General features: G+C 49.3%; 1 protein-coding gene across 1 annotated transcript in view; it reads right to left on the bottom strand.

The window, feature by feature from the left end:
- Window positions 1–15,180, bottom strand: part of ADAM19 (ADAM metallopeptidase domain 19) — a 32,081-nt gene extending 16,901 nt beyond the window's left edge. The window contains exons 1-5 of the mRNA XM_058034916.1: window positions 15,119–15,180; window positions 14,639–14,718; window positions 11,525–11,595; window positions 2,212–2,290; window positions 1,164–1,240 (exon numbers count right to left, since the gene is read on the bottom strand). Of these exons, the coding sequence (XP_057890899.1) occupies window positions 1,164–1,240; window positions 2,212–2,290; window positions 11,525–11,595; window positions 14,639–14,718; window positions 15,119–15,179 (368 nt within the window). The 5' untranslated portion in view covers window position 15,180. The remainder of the gene's footprint in view (window positions 1–1,163; window positions 1,241–2,211; window positions 2,291–11,524; window positions 11,596–14,638; window positions 14,719–15,118) is intronic.
- Window positions 15,181–17,116: the final 1,936 nt, after the last annotated feature.

The following is a 17,116-nucleotide window of genomic DNA, read 5'->3' as shown; positions in this document are numbered from 1 at the left end:
GCTCCTGTGCCTCCCCAGCAGTGAGAAAAAGATATCAAGGAGCTGCCAGCAGACACTGAGAGCTCAGGAGTGCAGGAAGCCTCTGCTCAGGCACACTGAACATCTCTGGAAAGCAGAGCCTAGGGAAACACAGGCTGACAGAAGCATGGCACACCTGTGACTGCTTTTGCTTTTGGAGTGTTTATTGCAAGCCACAGGTGGCTGCACTGTCCTGGTTATCTCACTGGGCCCTTTGGCCTGTGCTGCACTCACTGGGATGTCTCAGGTTTGCTTTGGCAGGGGCTGTTTCCTGGCTGGAGCCAGTCCCACCAGCACAGCTTCCAGCAGGGCTCCAGAGCAATGACCACTAATGTCAATAAAGCCGGTGTGATGTTTTGGAAACAAACTCTGAGCTGGTGTAAATGAATGCAGCTCCTTGGTCGCAACAAACTGCTTCACTTAGTCCTGGCTGAGGGTACAGACCCCCTTTTCCAGCCAAAGACTCCATTACTCCCAAAATAAAGGTTTCACACACACAGCCCTGGCACCACCTGGGGAGAAAACAGAAAGCAGAAAGCTCACAGCCCAGGAGGGAGCTCAGCCTTGAAGACTTTGCCCCAAAACACACAGCAAATTGCCAGCTGTGAGACAGTGGGAGGTTTCTGCACAAGTGTAGAGCACTGTGCTGGGACGTGGTGAGTCCTGTCCCTGCCTGTGACAGCCCTGAGCCACCAACAAGAGTCTCCTGCTGCAGTGGGCTCAGGTTAAACTCAGTCACTGCGCCCGTCCGCACCGGGGGAAGGGTCCTGGAGCTGCTTAGGAGGCCATGGCTACTAATGACACCCCAAATTCTGCATTTTCCACAATATGCCCCTTTTTACACCCAGCTTGGGTGGCCTTTGAGAGCTCTCCATCCACTTGGGGAGAATCAGGCTGCTGGGAGAAGAGCTCAGGGGGCAACACCTGAGCAGGGGCATTCCTGAGGGCATTCCCGGTGGCATTTCCAAGGGCATTCCTGGTGGCATTGCTGGTGGCATTTCCAAGGGCTATTCCCAGAGGCATTCCAGGGGCATTCCTGGTGGCATTCCCGGGGGCATTCCCAGGGGTATTTCCAAGGGCATTCCAGGGGGCATTTCCAAGGGCATTCCCGGGCCATTCCCGATTCCAGCGCCCCCGGCACTCACCGCAGCCCTCGGCAGGCGCTGAGGGTGACGCTGGAGCGCTGCCAGCCGCGCACGGTGCCGTGGTAGAAGCAGTGCTCCTGCAAGGCAGAGGAGGCAGGGTTGGGCTGCTGGGATGGACACGGCACATGGGATAAATTCAGGCGTCGCCGAGTCCCGTGCGAGCGCTGCCGACGCTCCCCGCTCGTTGTGTTCCCTTTCCGCTGCCTTTGGCAGCTCGTTATCAGCGCTAAATCTCCGTGACTCCGCCGCGAAATTTGGCATCCAACAGCTCCTTGTTGCCAGCAAAAATGGAGAGCTCAGAGTCCCCCAGGGGAGGACCGGGGTGGCTGCAGACCCAAATCTTTCTGCTGGAGCGGGAGCTGCCCATCCATCGATGGCAGCTGCCCCGGGCCGTGCCCCAAGGGATGCGGCTGCAGCCCCACAGAGGGTGACACTGTGGGCAGATGGTGGGACAAAGGCGGCCTCTGGCAGGGACAAGGAGGCTTTGGGGCAGAAACGCCAATATATTCATTATATCCCTCCCCTCACCCCGGGGCAGCAGTAGGAAGGATGATCTCATGGAGATTTTATCTCTTATTTTTGCTTTGTGACCAATGCACATCTTTGTGCTGCTGCAGCAGGGGCAGCCAAGCCTGGTGAGATCAGTAATTTATGGGGTTTATATTGAACAGGAGCTGGCTTATAGGGGCTGCTTTCCCCAAAGGCTGGGAAGGCCCTTGGTGGCAAAGCAAAAAGCAAGAGGGTGAGCAGTGTGAGGAATAAACAATTCCCCAGCGCCCAGAGAGAGGGGAGCAATGCTGGCTGCTGACCTTGGCTCTCATAACACAGCTCAGGCAAAACAGAAAGATGTTTTTACCATTTTTGGGGGATGGAGCAGCTTTCCCACTGGAACCTCCCGGTTCAGAAAGCTGCGCTGCCCTCCCCTTCAGCTCTAAGCTGTGGGGATCTGTGCTTTAAGAAAAAGGCCCAGGAGGAAGAGGTTCACCTGCTTCTCCACACCCAGCCCGTGTGCCCTGCAGGCACAGGAGGGAAGGATCTCTGCACTCACCGTGTGGCTCAGGGCCGTGCTCTGGGCTTCCCCAGTGTGGCTGTAGTGCGTCTCAGTGTAGCCTGGGGCAAAGAGGTTTCTGCAGACACAGTGGAGGGGTGAAAGAAAGGCAAAGTTAAAAATTAAAATGGTAAGACTTTTTTTTTTTTTTTTTTTGACCTGGATTTCTGCTTCTTAGGGGTGCTGTAAAATCAGCTAGAGCCAGCTCTTTCTGAAGCCAGTGTAAATATTCCTGCTGCTGTGGAGTTGGGGCGGTGACTGTTTTCTACCCATAGCGTGAAACCAGCTGCAACACCCTGAGAGGGCAGGTGGGAGACAGGGATCCACAGGACGCCAGCTGTGCTCTGCTCCCTGCTCTCCCTCCTGCCAGGCCTTGCCCAGGGAGCAGCTCCTGGTGGCCCAGGAGCCTTGGGATCCATGGCAGGAGCATCACCACGGGCTGTGGGAGCTGTGCAGAGCACGCTGTGATGGCAGAGGGCCAGAAGGTGGGAGCACAGCTGACCTGGGCACTTCCATCCCTCCACTGCCCTGGCAGGAGCTGAGCACCTCTCACAGAGCACATCCGCTCCTGGGAGGGCCCCACGAGCCATCTAAGTGCTCTTTCAAGCCATTTATTAAATTAAAACAATAACAGAGAGCCTGTCCCTGAGTTCAATTAGGCACCAAGATCCAATTCCAACAGCTGCAAGTAAACAATTCCATTTTTACATGAGGACTTTTAATGACCCAGAATCCCAACCTAATCACTGACCCTTAATGGGTACAAATGTCTGTGCAGAGTTTTCTTTCTATTGCCAAATTATGCTTCAAATTATATTAGGATTAAATTCAAAGCACCAAGTCCTGCATAGCAAACACAACACAGGCCACATCTGGGTGCTGGTGTGAGTCCTCAGCTCAAACCCAGACTGTCTCCACTGCCCAGATCCGAGTACAATCATTAATTAATCTCTATCTGCATTTCAACTGCTGCCCAGAAGCTGGTTCACATCTTTGTTATGGGAAAATGCTGATTCCCCAATTTGAATTTGTTCATGTCATCCCCATGTACACAATATTCTCCCTGTCTTCAACCCAGGATCACACCAAAAGTCTATAAAAGGAGCTCCTGTGCTCCTTTAGAAAGAAAGCATTTTGATTTTGTTCCAGAGGAAACAGCCTTCTCCTTCTTTTTAAACATCTGCATTTGCTAAACAGTGATGTAAAATGTACAGCAAGTCAAACTCTGGGCCAAACCAAGAAGGTCATATCCTGTGTCCATCTCAGCAGCCATAAAATGTAGGATTAAAGCAGTTTTTAAAAACAATAGTTTGGCTTCAAAAATTTGGAGGAGGATCACAGACATGCCCCATTGATGGAACAGTCCTGCAGCAGCCCCATGGGGCTGTCAGGCCACCAAAGTGCCACATTTGCCACCCATGAGGATGCCACATGCACCCTGGGCAATGTGTTCCCAGATGCAGCTGCAGCTCAATCCCTTTGCATCCCTGATTAAAGCATGTCATGCACCAGATTGTAGAACTAAACTGCTACAAAGCAGGAAAAAGAGTTTTCTTCTTTTCTTTGCCTGGTTTCTTTGAGCTGAGTGAAGAAAACTGCATCACAAGCAAACACAAAGATTTTTCCATCTTGGTTTTCGGTACCTGTCGGTCAGATCTTATCAACCTTGTAAACATCTCTGTTTAAAAAGGGGACTAGGTGCCTATGATATGTAATTAAATTACACCAGAACAACAGGAAACAAAACCTTTTATCAGAGTTTGAAAGTGTTTCACCCACCTGGCATCCAAAGGCTCAAGCTGTTAAACTGAACACAGCTTAACAAGAGACAACTGTGCCACTGCTGTGTCTGATAGTATCTGATGTCAGGAAAGCAGCAGCTTTTATCTGAACTTTGAAAGCTCAGCATAGCCCAGAAAAGCTCATTTTGTGTCTTTCTGATGTGTTAATTCTTATCAGCAGATGTTGTCAGTGATCAGGAGGCCAGGTTGCTGCATTCAAACCCAAGATAAGCAACATCCCACAGAACATAACTCCCTTCATCTCCCTGACTGCAGCAAGGGTGCAAGAAACAAATATTTAATCAACAGATTGCATTAACTGGCAGGAAATTGCCCTGAGCAATGCTCTGGCAGGTATCTGGTGTGTGTCAGGGGCAGACAGTGAAGCAGTGTGATCTGCCCAGACACCAGCCCGTGCATTTCCAGTAGCTGAGGCTCTGCACAGCCTGCTTGCTTCATTCCCAAACAAACACTCTTGTGTTTCCCTCCTGCTCCTTTATTCTTGGAAAGCATTAGCCATGAATAGGCACTTGATCTCCCCTCCAGCTCTGGGAGGCTCCTCAGAGCTGCCCAGGGAGGGCACAGGGTGAGGACACTCAGCACAAGGGGAGTGCACATCCCTGCTCACTCAGGCTCCAGCCCTTCCCAGAGAGGATTAAGGAGCTTTGCCTGAATTTTTCGGGACACTTAGGCAGCTGCTCAGCTGAAAGCCTGTGTCATCTCCATGCTGCAACTTCCAAGCCTCTCTGCACCAGTTGACTCCTGCTCCGCACCATGGGGTCCCTAAGAAAAGTCCAGTTTCTTATTCTGAGCTTGAAACAATCCTGTTTTGAAGACAGTTCCCACTCTTAATGCAGGGGACCCTGGGGCTCTTGCAGCACTGCCAGAAAGGGCTCTCACAGGGGATGGATTGCACAAGGTGTGGTGGGGAGAGCAGTGAGGAAAGAGGAAAAAACAACAGAACATCTTGCAACACCCTTGGTGGCTTATTTTGAGTGTATAAATTTCATTCTCAGTCCAACTCCCTTCTTTAGCAAGCACCAAGCTTTCCATCAAACTGTAAATAAACAGCAAAAAAACTTTCTGTCTGACTCTTTTCCACGTGTACCAGTTGCTTGATAAACATCAGAAAAACACCCAACCCACACCCCAAAACCTTCTCTGCCATCATTTCAGAACAACATCCCTGCCAGGCTGAGCAGCGAATTCCAGGGGAGCTCAACCCTGCAAAGCACTGATGGAAGTTTCCAGAAAAACACAGATTTCACCTCCTTGCTGGAGGTGAACAGCACAATTTGTTTTTTTTCTTCTCAGTTACATTACATGCCTCTGTAGTGACCACTTCTCCAGCAGCTCACACTGAAGCTGCAAAAGTCTGGATGCAAAATAACATCACTTAAAGGCTTCTGAGATCCAGTCAGGCAGCTGGCAGATCACTAGCACACATCATCTTCCTAAAAGGCAGGGCTGAGTCTCTCATTAGAGGAGTTATCAGCATGAAGAATTGATGAAGTCAGAGAAAAAGCTGGTCGGGGAAGGGAGCACTCTCCTTTTTCTAAAGCTGATAGCAGCTGCAGCTGCTTTGGGGCCAGGGGAAGCTGCACACCAGAGCTGGGGATGCTCTAGAGGAGTCACACCTTTCCAACGGGGACCAGCTCTCAGCAGGATCAGCCAGGCCCCAGCACCCAGCTCAGCCTCCAAGCTCAGGGTGGAATATCCTGCTCTTGGCAGGGATTGCTCCCTGGGAAGCCCTGCGAGCCAGGTTGAATGCGAGCGAGGAAGCCAAAAGAAGGGAGAGTGGCTCGGTGCCATCATGTACAGATGGCCTGAGCAGTTCCTGCTGATGGCTGTCCTGGAGCCACGTCCTGGTGCTGCTCCAGCCTTCAATGATATCATTGTTTGACACAAAGCCTCCTCCTCCCTGCGCTGTCCCTGCGTGCAGAGCTGGCAGCATGGGGCAGCCTGGCTCGCCTGGGGCTGGGGGTCACATTCTTCACTCATGAACTGACAGGGTTCTCAGCTCTCTTGGCAGGCAGCTGCCCCTGTGGCACTTGGGGACAGGGAGAGGACGTGGCTTTTTCATCTGGACCCTGCTGAGGAGCAGAGAAGCAGCTGGAGGGAGAGGGGCTGCACCCAAACACTCCCAAAAACAGCAGGAGGAAAGCTGGGGCCCTGCTTGCATGGCCATGGCCTCTTGAGGGAGTGCACATTTCCCAGCTGCTCTAGAGAGCCTCACCCCTATTTTGCTGATAAATGGCAGCAGTTTTGCCTATAAAACATCACTTGTCAGCACTAAGAGGAGCTCAGGGCTGCCATGAACACACTCAGTTGCACCAAAGATCACCCACAGGCACCCAGAGTGCCCAGCAGCACTCTGATTTTCTTACTAATTAGTGCAAGAAGGACTTTTAATAATTTGGTCCCATCAGCAACCTTGTTTGGGTTCATTTTACAGAGGGCCCAGTCTGCATGGACAGCTGCCAGCTTAGAAACACCCAGCAGTTTCTAGGAGATGGACATGGTTTTTATTTCCTCCCAAAAAAACAAAAGCCAAATGGTCCATGAGGCTCTCATGAGAAACATTGGCATTGATTTTTCAGTCATGGGACCAAGAAAAGTGGAGCCTGCAGTCTCTTACATCTCTTTCCCTGTCCCTCTCCTCAAATCACAATAAATCTGCCCAGCCAGGCTGACAGCATCTGGGGGTGGAGGGAATTGATTTTCCCAAGAAACTTTAGACACGAAATTTCCATCTACAATTTGTGGTCCCACTCCATTGCCTCTCAACAGGATCCAAGTAGGGTAAGAAGGGGAATGTGAACTCTTGCCTCTCAGTCACTTAAGTGTTCCCTAAAGCCAGAATTTATTATCAAAACCTGAAGTGGCCCCATGTTGAACACCACCAACACATGACTCATGACAACACAAGCAGGCCCGCTTTCCATATCCACCACCAGTGGGAAATGGGAGATTTCAAGCCTCAGGAATATTGCAGTCAAAACCTGGCACTTCATAAAACCGATGAAATCCAGTTTTTTTTTTCTTGGTGAGTTCCATCCAGATGAATCCTGGAGCTCTTAAGTTGCCTTCCTCTAGAGCTTTTACTAAGAACATGTTTATTGTGTAAACATAGCAGTTTGGAAGGAAAGAGTGGCTTTCCAACTATTGAGGTGGAACTAAACAAGCCATTTTTAAGGCCTGGGAAAGCACCGCAGACTAAAGACTCTCCATCCCCTTCTCCCACCCACATCAGCTGTGATATTCACTGTGTAAATTGTGCTACAGACCCAAGAAAGATTTATCACATAGACCCTTGACTTACCAATAGGAACCATAAAGGAAAAAGGAAATTAAATAAATGGAAAACTGGCTGGTAATGAGTCTGTGCACAAAAGATTTAAAGGGTTTAATTTCCAGGTCTCTTCCTCTCTGCCCCACACAGAGGAATCACTGAATATCCTGAGGGAATCAGGAAGCTGAAAAGCAGCTGTGGCTTTCCAGATCCCACCCCTGTTTTTCTGATGATTCCAAGAGACAGTAGAGCAGGATAAACTCAATTTCCCCTCTGCATAACCCTTAACCCCTGCCCATGAAGGAAGCCCATTAGACACTGATGATGTGTAGCCCATGAGTGGAATAATCTCATATATCCTTCCTGCTCAGAAATGGGCAGCAACTTCCTCACTCAGTTGGTAGAAAGGCCCTGGAAATGTGCAAAAGCAGGAAACACTGGGATACAAGTGACACACAGATCTTTTACTGCCCCACTGAGAGCACCAGGCTGGGTGGGAGCGCTTGTCACCTATCCAGGTAGGGCCAGCAGGGCTGGGAAATGATGCTGCTCCATATCAGAGTGGCCTAAAAACAACTTTTTGTTGGCTCTGAGGTCAGACAGGTGAGCTCTGGATCTCCTTTGCTGTGTCCTCAGGCAGTTCCTGCACATCTCCACTGGGGCTTTGCCACCCAGTGCAGTGGCCAGAATGAGGAACTGAAACAAACAGCCCCAGGCTCTCCCAGGGATTCATCCACAGGCAGGGACACCCCTGGAGAAGCCTCCAATACCCCTGGCAGCTGAGAGAGCCTTTCCCAAGCCTGTTCTTCCCATGAGAGAGAGAAGAGAGAAGAGAGAAGAGAGAGAAGAGAGAAGAGAGAGAAGAGAGAAGAGAGAGAAGAGAGAAGAGAGAGAAGAGAGAAGAGAGAGAAGAGAGAAGAGAGAGAAGAGAGAAGAGAGAGAGAGAGAAGAGAGAAGAGAGAAGAGAGAAGAGAGAAGAGAGAAGAGAGAAGAGAGAAGAGAGAAGAGAGAAGAGTCTTTTTGCTCCCTTTCCTTCACCAAGGTGAGAAGCCAAATTCCATGCAGGTTTCTGCTGTGCAAATGGGAGCTCTCCTCTTCACTAAGAAAAGCCTCACCCCAGGCAGTGCTGCCACACACATTGAGAGGCTCTCAGCCTGTCCCTGCTTGGCTCAAAGCTGCTTTTTATTAACAAATGCAAATGCCTTTTAAAAAAAGTCACTTTTCATCCAAAGTTTGCAACTCAGATTCTTCCGCTCCTAAGCCCCAGCCAAATTTAAAGCTGCTTTATAGGCAACTCTCCATATAATTTGTTGTTTGTGCAGCTTTGAGCTTTCCAATCCCACAGCTGCAGGACATGGATTTGAGTCATTTAAACCAAGCCAGAGTCATTTGAGTGATATATTTTGTCATTATCCTGAAATGTTACTGTATCATGAACTCTGCTTGAAACTCCAGTGTGCTTCTGATTTCTTATCAAATTCCTGGACAGGAAATAATGCAATATTATGTTAACTGCTAATGCAATAATTGTGTTCACAGATATATGAAGCCAAATGCAGATGTGTGATGAGCTTATTACAAAACACTGGGTTGGGCACAGCTCTGAAGCAAGATATGCAATAATTTCTGTGTTTCACCTCTGTGGATGAACCTTGATGTCCCTTTTCATATGGAATATGAAATTGGGTGGTGTGAACATTTCTTCCACATATTGAAACTATAATGTTTCTTCCAAAGCTAGCATCCCTGCCAAAGTATAAATCATGACACTTCCCTCACTTTTCAAAGCAATTTTGTCAATTGTCTCTCCAGAAGGAGAGAGGGGAATGTGCAATAAGGCTGCATAATCCACCAAGAACATCACCTGAAGGAGCCCAGGGACAGAGGGGGAGCACAGCACCAACCTCAGCTGCAAAGCTGGTTTCCAAATGCTCCTCTAAGCTGGAGCAATTAAATGGGCCCATTTCTCTTATTTTAGTTTAAAAAGCCTCAAGTACCTCCCTTGAAGTTTCAGTTCTCTTATGCCCATTTTCATGTGAACTTGCAACCTGGAGCTTACAGGTTTTGTACAGCTTTGAAGGGACACTTCCCACTTGGGGGATTTCACTTTCTCTCCTGGGCCACAAACTCTTCCCAGAAGAAGTCCTGGATGCTGCAGTGGCTCAGCACCCCCAAACCTCACCCAGAACCTCAGCTTCCCCTGTTGAGACAAAAGCATGAGCAGCAATGAGCACCTGGGTCTGCGGAGCAACCGCAGGCTTGGGCTCTGCCTTGCCACACTCTTCAACAAGGAGAAGAGGTTTGTCTCCACTTAAAAGTGCTCTGTGGATGCTGATAAATACACAGAGTTCCATCATTCCTCTTTCAATTTAAGTGTCTAAACTACTCCAGCACTTTCACAAGTCTCTGAGAAGTGGAGCCCTTCCATTAATTGCATTTTGTGATTGTACCATCACCTTTCTTGAGCAAGGAACCGAGGCCAAGCAAGCCTCCCAACATGAAGCACTGCTGTCTATGAATCACCTGCATTTTCCACTGAAAATAAAAATTAAAAGCTCCAAACCAGCTGGTTTTCAACCAAGTGCTATTTCATCAGCACTTGTAAAGGAGATCCATCCTGCAGTGGAAGTGTGTGCACACACTTCCAAGCCTGTGTGTATACATCTCAATGAATGAAAATGCACTTCAGGAAATAAACACAATAGGAACCTTCTATTATTATAACTCTGTTTACTAACACCAGCAAAGGGTTTTTTCTGTGCTGGAAATAGCACAGCACCACTCCCCCAAGCACCTGGAGCTTACATCACCGAACTTGGAGCTCCAACACATCAACTCAGCAAGGATCCTTTCTCTGGCCAGCTTTCTGTGCCAGAAATATTCACCTTTGCATAGCAACTGCAGAATCAGCAAGGCCTGGCAGTCCTGGGAGGAGACCCCCAGCAGCATCAGGGGTTGTGCTGCTTCCAGGCTCAGTTCAGACCTGGCACAGTGCCACTGTCACCAGCAGCAGCTATTCCTCCAGACAGGACTGCCTTAGCAGTGCTCATGGTGCCTGCTCTTGTTTTCCCAGCTGAAAAATACAGAATTTGTAGCTGTTTCTGTTTAGTTCTACACAGGTGCAGGACTGCCTGTGAAAAGCATCCGGTTTTTGCAGCACTGGAACTCTCAGTAGGTTTTGTGACTTTTTACAGAAAACACCTCATACTCATCTTCCATCAGCCATCACAATTCAGGCTTTAGGGCAGAAAGTGACCAAAACCCTCTGTTTTTCCTCCAAAAACCCTGAATATAATTTAGGTTTAGGCACTGCCATCAGAACTAGTAAGATCTTCTGACATTTCACTCTTTAAAAAGGAAAGCTGAGCCCCCAGTCTCTGTGGTTGGGATGTCCATAAAATACATTTAAAATATAAGCAGGGTCATTATTCTGAGGTTATTATCCTACTTATTCTAGCAGACAAACATTTGGCTGTATTTCCATAGATAAATCTTCAAACTCCTTTAAAAATAAATAAAACACCAACAGTACAAGGATTGCTGAGCAAAGACAAGATAAATTTTCTTGCAGCTAAATTCCCAGCTGCTATTCCATTGCTGGATACTAATGTAGTCACAGGGCAGAGGGGTTCTGGGGTGGCCTCCAGACCAGAATCCTTCTCCCCACCTTAATCTCCTGCAGCTTCAGCAGAATTCAATATGCATCCCACCCTATGACAGCACACAGCATTGCTCTCCCGTGCCTGAGAGGAGGCTGCATTTCAGTTAATGCAAAACCCATTTTTCAGTCTGCTTTAGCATGAAGGGCACTAATGGAATTGAAACTGTCAGATCATTTCTCCTAGGAAGCAGAGAAAGACCTCTTTGGATCACAGCAAATGAAATCCTCATTAGAGTCACACTGACTCTAAAGCACCGAGCCATTTGGTAAATAGGGAGCTTCATATCAACAACATTTTCCAGTTAATGTAGGAAGAATTATGATGCAAAAATAAGTTTACACACTGAGGGCCGGGTCACCATCTGTTTTTTTGCTGACAAAGCTCTGCTATAATGTGCTCTTGGGGTGATTAACATCTGAGGGGACTCGGAATAACCTTGAAATGCAGTGAAGGACTTCCACATCCTGTCTTTATCAAACCCTGCTGAAGTCAGAGGAGGTTTTCCTGTTGACCTCACTATAATCCTTATTCATTATTTAAGCGGGACCACAATGCAGGGCACAAGCACACTTACTTACCTGTTTTTCTCCAGTTCCAAGACGAGCTCCTGACCTTCTGCCTCCACTGTGACTTCAGCTCGGAGTGGGTGCTGCGCGCAGGGGAAAGGGTTCTGTTACTCACACATCATCCTTATGTATCCACAAATACAACCTGGAATGGCAGCTGACCTTAAACCACCCCTTGCCTTCCTCCTGCTTCAGGCCTGCAGTGATGGGGAAGGGAAGGGATGCACCAGGGTGGCTCCCAGCGCCAGGCACGCTGCTGCATCCCCCAGCACAGCCATGCACAGGCCAGGAGCAGGGCAGGCAGCTGCTGGGATGCTGTACCTGAGCCAGAGACACCACCTGGTGTCTCAGGAGGAGTAAAGTGCTCAGGTAAGGCAACAGGCCCTGGTGCTGGGGTGCTTGGAGGTGCAGTTGGATGGGAAGAGCTCCCTGCCCGTCCCTCTGCTGCAGATTGTGCTCAGCACAGCATCACAGGACATCCCAGACTGCCCCAGAGATTGAGGAGTCAAATATCTGAGCTAGTTAACCAAAGCTGCCTTTGTTGTCCCAGCCGAAGGACATTTTTAGGAGCTTATTTCAGGATGAGAGGAATCATGCCTCTTCCAGAGATTCTCATTTTGTTCCTTTACCCACAGAAAGTGCCAGTGAAAGGCAGGGAACAGGGACCTTTGGACACCTCCGGATTCCAACCATTGCACTGACAGAATTTCAGTGCAATTTGAACAGAATGCATCCCAATTTCTTAGTACAATGGTAAATGCATACACTAACCCAAAAAAAGCCCCAAATCATTCCAGAGACTTAAGCATGGAATGAGATTTTTAGAGGAGCAACTAGAAGAGGCTCTGGGGTCTGCAGTTTTACCTCCCTCAAAGCAAAACCACTACATAAAGTCAGCTTGGGGTTTCCAAGTCTGAATGCTTTCTCACAGAGAAAATGGATGAACAAATTCCCCAGAAGAGAAATCACTCATATGAATATACTAATGCACTTTATTCAGCTGGAAGAAAAGAGAAATCATGAGGATTGGTGAAATTATTAACCCAGAGTATTTTTAAATCAGTTTTGGAGGAGACTTTGAGGAACAGAATATTGAAAGTGAAAGAAAGCAAGGTTGACTGAATGGGATGTTCTCTCAGCCTAGAGTTACGCTCACTTGCCATTGTGAGCAATATGCAAGTATGTCTTTTCATCAGCTCATATTCTGGGTTTTGCTCATCCTTCCTTCAGTTTCCAGGACGTGGCATCAGACCCACAGAGATGATGCAAATCAAGTTAATACATTTAGGATATACAAAAAGGGATAATTGCAACAGGCAGAGCTTCTTTTACTAAATCACAGGTGCACAATTCATCTGAGGATAGGTCTGTGCTTCACTCACTAACAGGAAAGCACTGTAAGGCTGCCCTGCCCAGAGCTGAGGGTCTCCATCATCATAAACTCTCTTCACAAGGGTTGTGCTAACATCATTATTGCTAATAGCACCCTCCCTTCTCCTTCAGCAGTCCCACTGCTTCAGTCCATCAATTGCTGTGTAAGTGAAATATCCCAGCTGTATATAAGCTTTGCTAACACTCATTTCAGAGCCAACGGGAACTTGCCTGAAACAAACCAAGTGTGACCCCTGAGACACAGCAAATTTATTTGAGGGGAAATGTTCTCCAGATGTATTTGCATCACTATCAATAACAGAACCAAAACCTGCAGGCAGTATCACAAGGGCATTTTAAAAAGAACTAAGATCATGAGAGAGTCATTGTAGGGCTTTTTGTGTGTAAAAGTACACAATGATAAGTTTTAGAAAGTGTCATATTATGGAAAAGACCCATTAATAAATTCCCAAATAGCACCACTGTGTTCAAGACAAATGGATGTCTCCACAATGCTGAGCTTCCCTTTTTTTTTTTTTGGTTCACAATGTAAAAAACACCCTGTGGGCTTTCCTCTTTCTCTCAATCTCACAACTGCAATTACTTCTTGATTGCAACAACACCAAGCCTGGGAAGGGGAACTGTGTTTTGTGTTTTCTGGTCCTCAGTGGTTGTCAGGGTCTGGAGGCTGTTGAGACATCCCTTCATCCCCCCACGGAACAGCAGCAGGGGTGAGATCTGTATTAACACACAGTGTCTGAGACACAGCCAACACACCTGAGCTGCTGGTTGGCTTCTCTTGCCTTGTGAAGCACCCTCCCAGCTGGGATTCACAGAACCAGAGAATGGTTTGGGAATGGAAGGAATCTTAAAGATCATCTTGTTCCATCCCCGTGCCATTGGGCTGGGACACCTTCCACTAGGAAAGATGGCTCCCAGCCCCATCCAGGCTGGCCTTGCACACACCTAGGGATGGTGCACCCACAGCTTCTCTGGGCTACTGGCCCAGTGCCTCATCACCTCACAGTCAAAAATTTCTGCCAAATATCTAATCTAACCCTGCCCTTTTCCAGCTCAAAGCCATTCTCCCTTGTTCTGTCATTCCACACCCTTGTAAGAAGTCCCTCTCCAGCTCTCTTGTAGCTCTTTTAGGTACTGAAAGTTGCTATAAGGTCTTTCCAGAGAGTTCTCCAGGATGAACCACCCCAACTGTCTCAGTCTGTCCTCACAGGAGAGGTGACACAGCCCTGGAGCATCTTCACTGCTCAGCCCTGGCCTGGCTCCAACAGGTCCATATCGTCCCTGTGCTGGGGATCCCAGACACAGCACTGCAGCTGGGGTCTCACTGACCAGAGTGCAGGGTCAGAACCCTCTCCCTTGACCTGCTGGTCACATTTATTTTGGTACAGTTCAGGACACAGATGGCTTTCTGGGTTTAGCTCCACCTGCAGCAGATTCTCCTATCCAGAAGAAGAATTCCCTAAATGCCACCGATGGAACGGCCCCGCTCCCCTTTCACAGACACAGACTGAGGCTTTAAGGCACGGCAGAGAGCAGGGGGAATGCAGTTCCCAAACACACCAGCCAGCTCACACAGCCTTCCCTGCGATCTGCAGGAGCTATGACAGCTCCTCGCTCATCCCCACAGCTCATCCCCAAAACGCGCATCACCAGGCGCTGTGCTCCCCGCGCCACCCCCGTCCCCACAAAGGGAGGTCTGTAAAAAAAAGAGACCAAGCTCTGGGGGTGACCTACCTTGGGGCTGCCGGGGCCACCCGGGGCTGCCCAGCGCGGCACCACCACCTCGGCCTGGGGCTGCATCTCAGCGGCCGCGGCTGCGGAGACAACGGGAGCGGCTCAGCATCCCGGCCCTCCACACCAAACCGGGCCGGGAGAGGAGAGGGAGCTCTGCGAAGGTTGTAGGAAAAGCAGGAGGATCCCCAAACCCACCCACTCACCCATCCATCCATCCATCCATCCATCCATCCATCCATCCATCCATCCATCCATCCATCCATCCTCCCTCCCTCCCTCTCCGGGCGCTCCGCAGCCGGAGCTCTGCCGCACAGCTCCGGGCCGGGCATCCCGCATTTAGATCGGGCACCCCGCATTTAGATCGGGCATCCCGCATTTAGATCGGGTATCCCGCATTTAGATCGGGCATCCCGCATTTAGATCGGGCACCCCGCATTTAGATCGGGCACCCCGCATTCCGATCGGGCACCCCGCACTCACGGGGCGGCGGCCGCAGCAGCAGCGAGAGGGCGATGCCGCAGAGCAGCCCCCGGCCCCGCATGGCTCCGGGCAGGGACCGCTCTCGGCCGCCGCCGCCGCCCTATAAACCCGCCCGGCGCCGTCTGTCCCCTCCCACCGCAGAGCTCCGGGTCCGCCCGCAGCCCCCTCCTCTCCTGCTCCCCTCCGCACGGCCGGGATGCTCCCGGGGTCCGGCGGCTCTGTCCCCAACCCGGGCCAGGGGAAAAGCACCTCCCCGGGGCTCCCTCTGCAAAACATCCCCGGGGCTCCCTCTGCAAAACCTCCCCTCCTGCGCCTTGGCCAGCACGGAAATCCATTGTGCCTCCGAAGCTAGGAAAAAGGGGAGAGCCGGGGGAAGGAAGGAGCTCAAGAGCTGTTTGTTTATTTGTTTGGTGTATTTATGTGCAATCTTATCATAGCTGATCCCGTGGTTCCAGAGACATCCGAAATTTCTCCATTCCTGGGAAATACATTACTCCTGGAGAGTTGAGGGGATACGGGATAGATGTTATGTGCCTGTATAAAAGGCACACAAAAGGACGTTCTCTGACTCTCTCCCTTAGGGTCGATGGGAGGGCCAGGCTTGAGGAAGGACTTGGGAACATCCACAGCTCGTATTCCCGGTGCTGCCCTTCAGGGATATCCAGCCGCTGCCATGAGGCTCCCGAAAGAGCATCCCTGTCTTCTCCTGCATCCTTCAGGGCTGAGCCAAGGCTTGAAGCCCACACCCCATCTCTTTGCTGAGCACCTGGGGGGCTGCACGGCTGCTGAATTGGCCCGTGGGGTGGGGGTCCCAGCAGGACAGGAGAGCCCGGTTGGTGGGGCCACGCTGAGGTGCAAACCAGCTGCAAACCCTGGGGACTCCGTGGTGCTGTAGGAGCTCCGTGCACACACACGGAGCCCACAGAGAGGAACGGCCTTGCCTGTGTCAGTGTGTGACTCCCAGCCCCACTCAAGACAGCCAGGGTTGGCTGACACGGATTTTTATGGGGTCAGGAAGAGCCATTACCTCTCAGCCACTCTCTTCAGACAGACATTGATCTGCATCTTCCATTCAACCCTTCCCATTCATCTCTATGCTTCAAGTGTCTGTGTGAGTGAACCACCAGGGAAATGAGAAATGGGGACAATTTGCATGTGGAGAGGTTTTAAGTGTAGGGTGTATAAGTAAATCAGGCTGGTAGGAAGTGAATACTCCCTTCAAAATCAAGGTTTGCCAGATAACAGTAGATTTTGTCTCTTGTCCAGAGCATTATTTATGCTATTGAAAACTCTATTATCTTTTGTACTGAAGGTTTTTGCAGGCTCCTGCCAGGGCTGCCCAAAGGAAAGGTGACTGTTCCCTTTTGCAGATGCAATTTTGGTTTATATCTCACAGATGTCCCCTTTGTCCCCCAGCACTTCACAAACTGAATCTCTCTGATCTTGTGAAGGTCAATTTATTCCTGATATCACCCTGGCAGAGGAAAGTCAGGCACTGTAGGGACACCTAGAGGGAATAATCAGGGTGAGAGGCTCTAAGTGACATTTTAGCTGACCCATAGAGAGGTCATGAATTTTCATGGCACAACTAAATCCTCTTGTTTCAAAGGGCAAAAATACAGGGGTAAAATTTCAGCTCTTTTCTAATCATATGGAATATCCTGAAGGGAAATCTTCATGGTTTTTTTCCCTGTGAATTCCCCTACTTATTTATAGCTGCATGTAATATAGAAGAAAACAATGGCACTATTGTGCATGTCTATATTATAAATAAGTAAAAATGCAAGCCAAATTTAGACACAAGTTTAGCTACCCTGCTTTCATCCCTGCATAAAATTTCTGCCTTCCCAAAGGGAAAAAACCCACTTTGATGAGGAGATTGTCACAAATCTTCTCAGTACAACAAATCTTCACAGGGACTGCTCCATATATTTTTCTAAAAGAAGATCAGCTCAAAAAAGCATAAAATGAAATAAAATGAGCCTTATGTTAAGATTA

The sequence above is a fragment of the Melospiza georgiana genome, chromosome 15 (genome assembly GCF_028018845.1).
Source record: "Melospiza georgiana isolate bMelGeo1 chromosome 15, bMelGeo1.pri, whole genome shotgun sequence".
NCBI lineage: Eukaryota > Metazoa > Chordata > Aves > Passeriformes > Passerellidae > Melospiza > Melospiza georgiana.
This window is presented reverse-complemented; position numbering and strand designations above follow the sequence as displayed.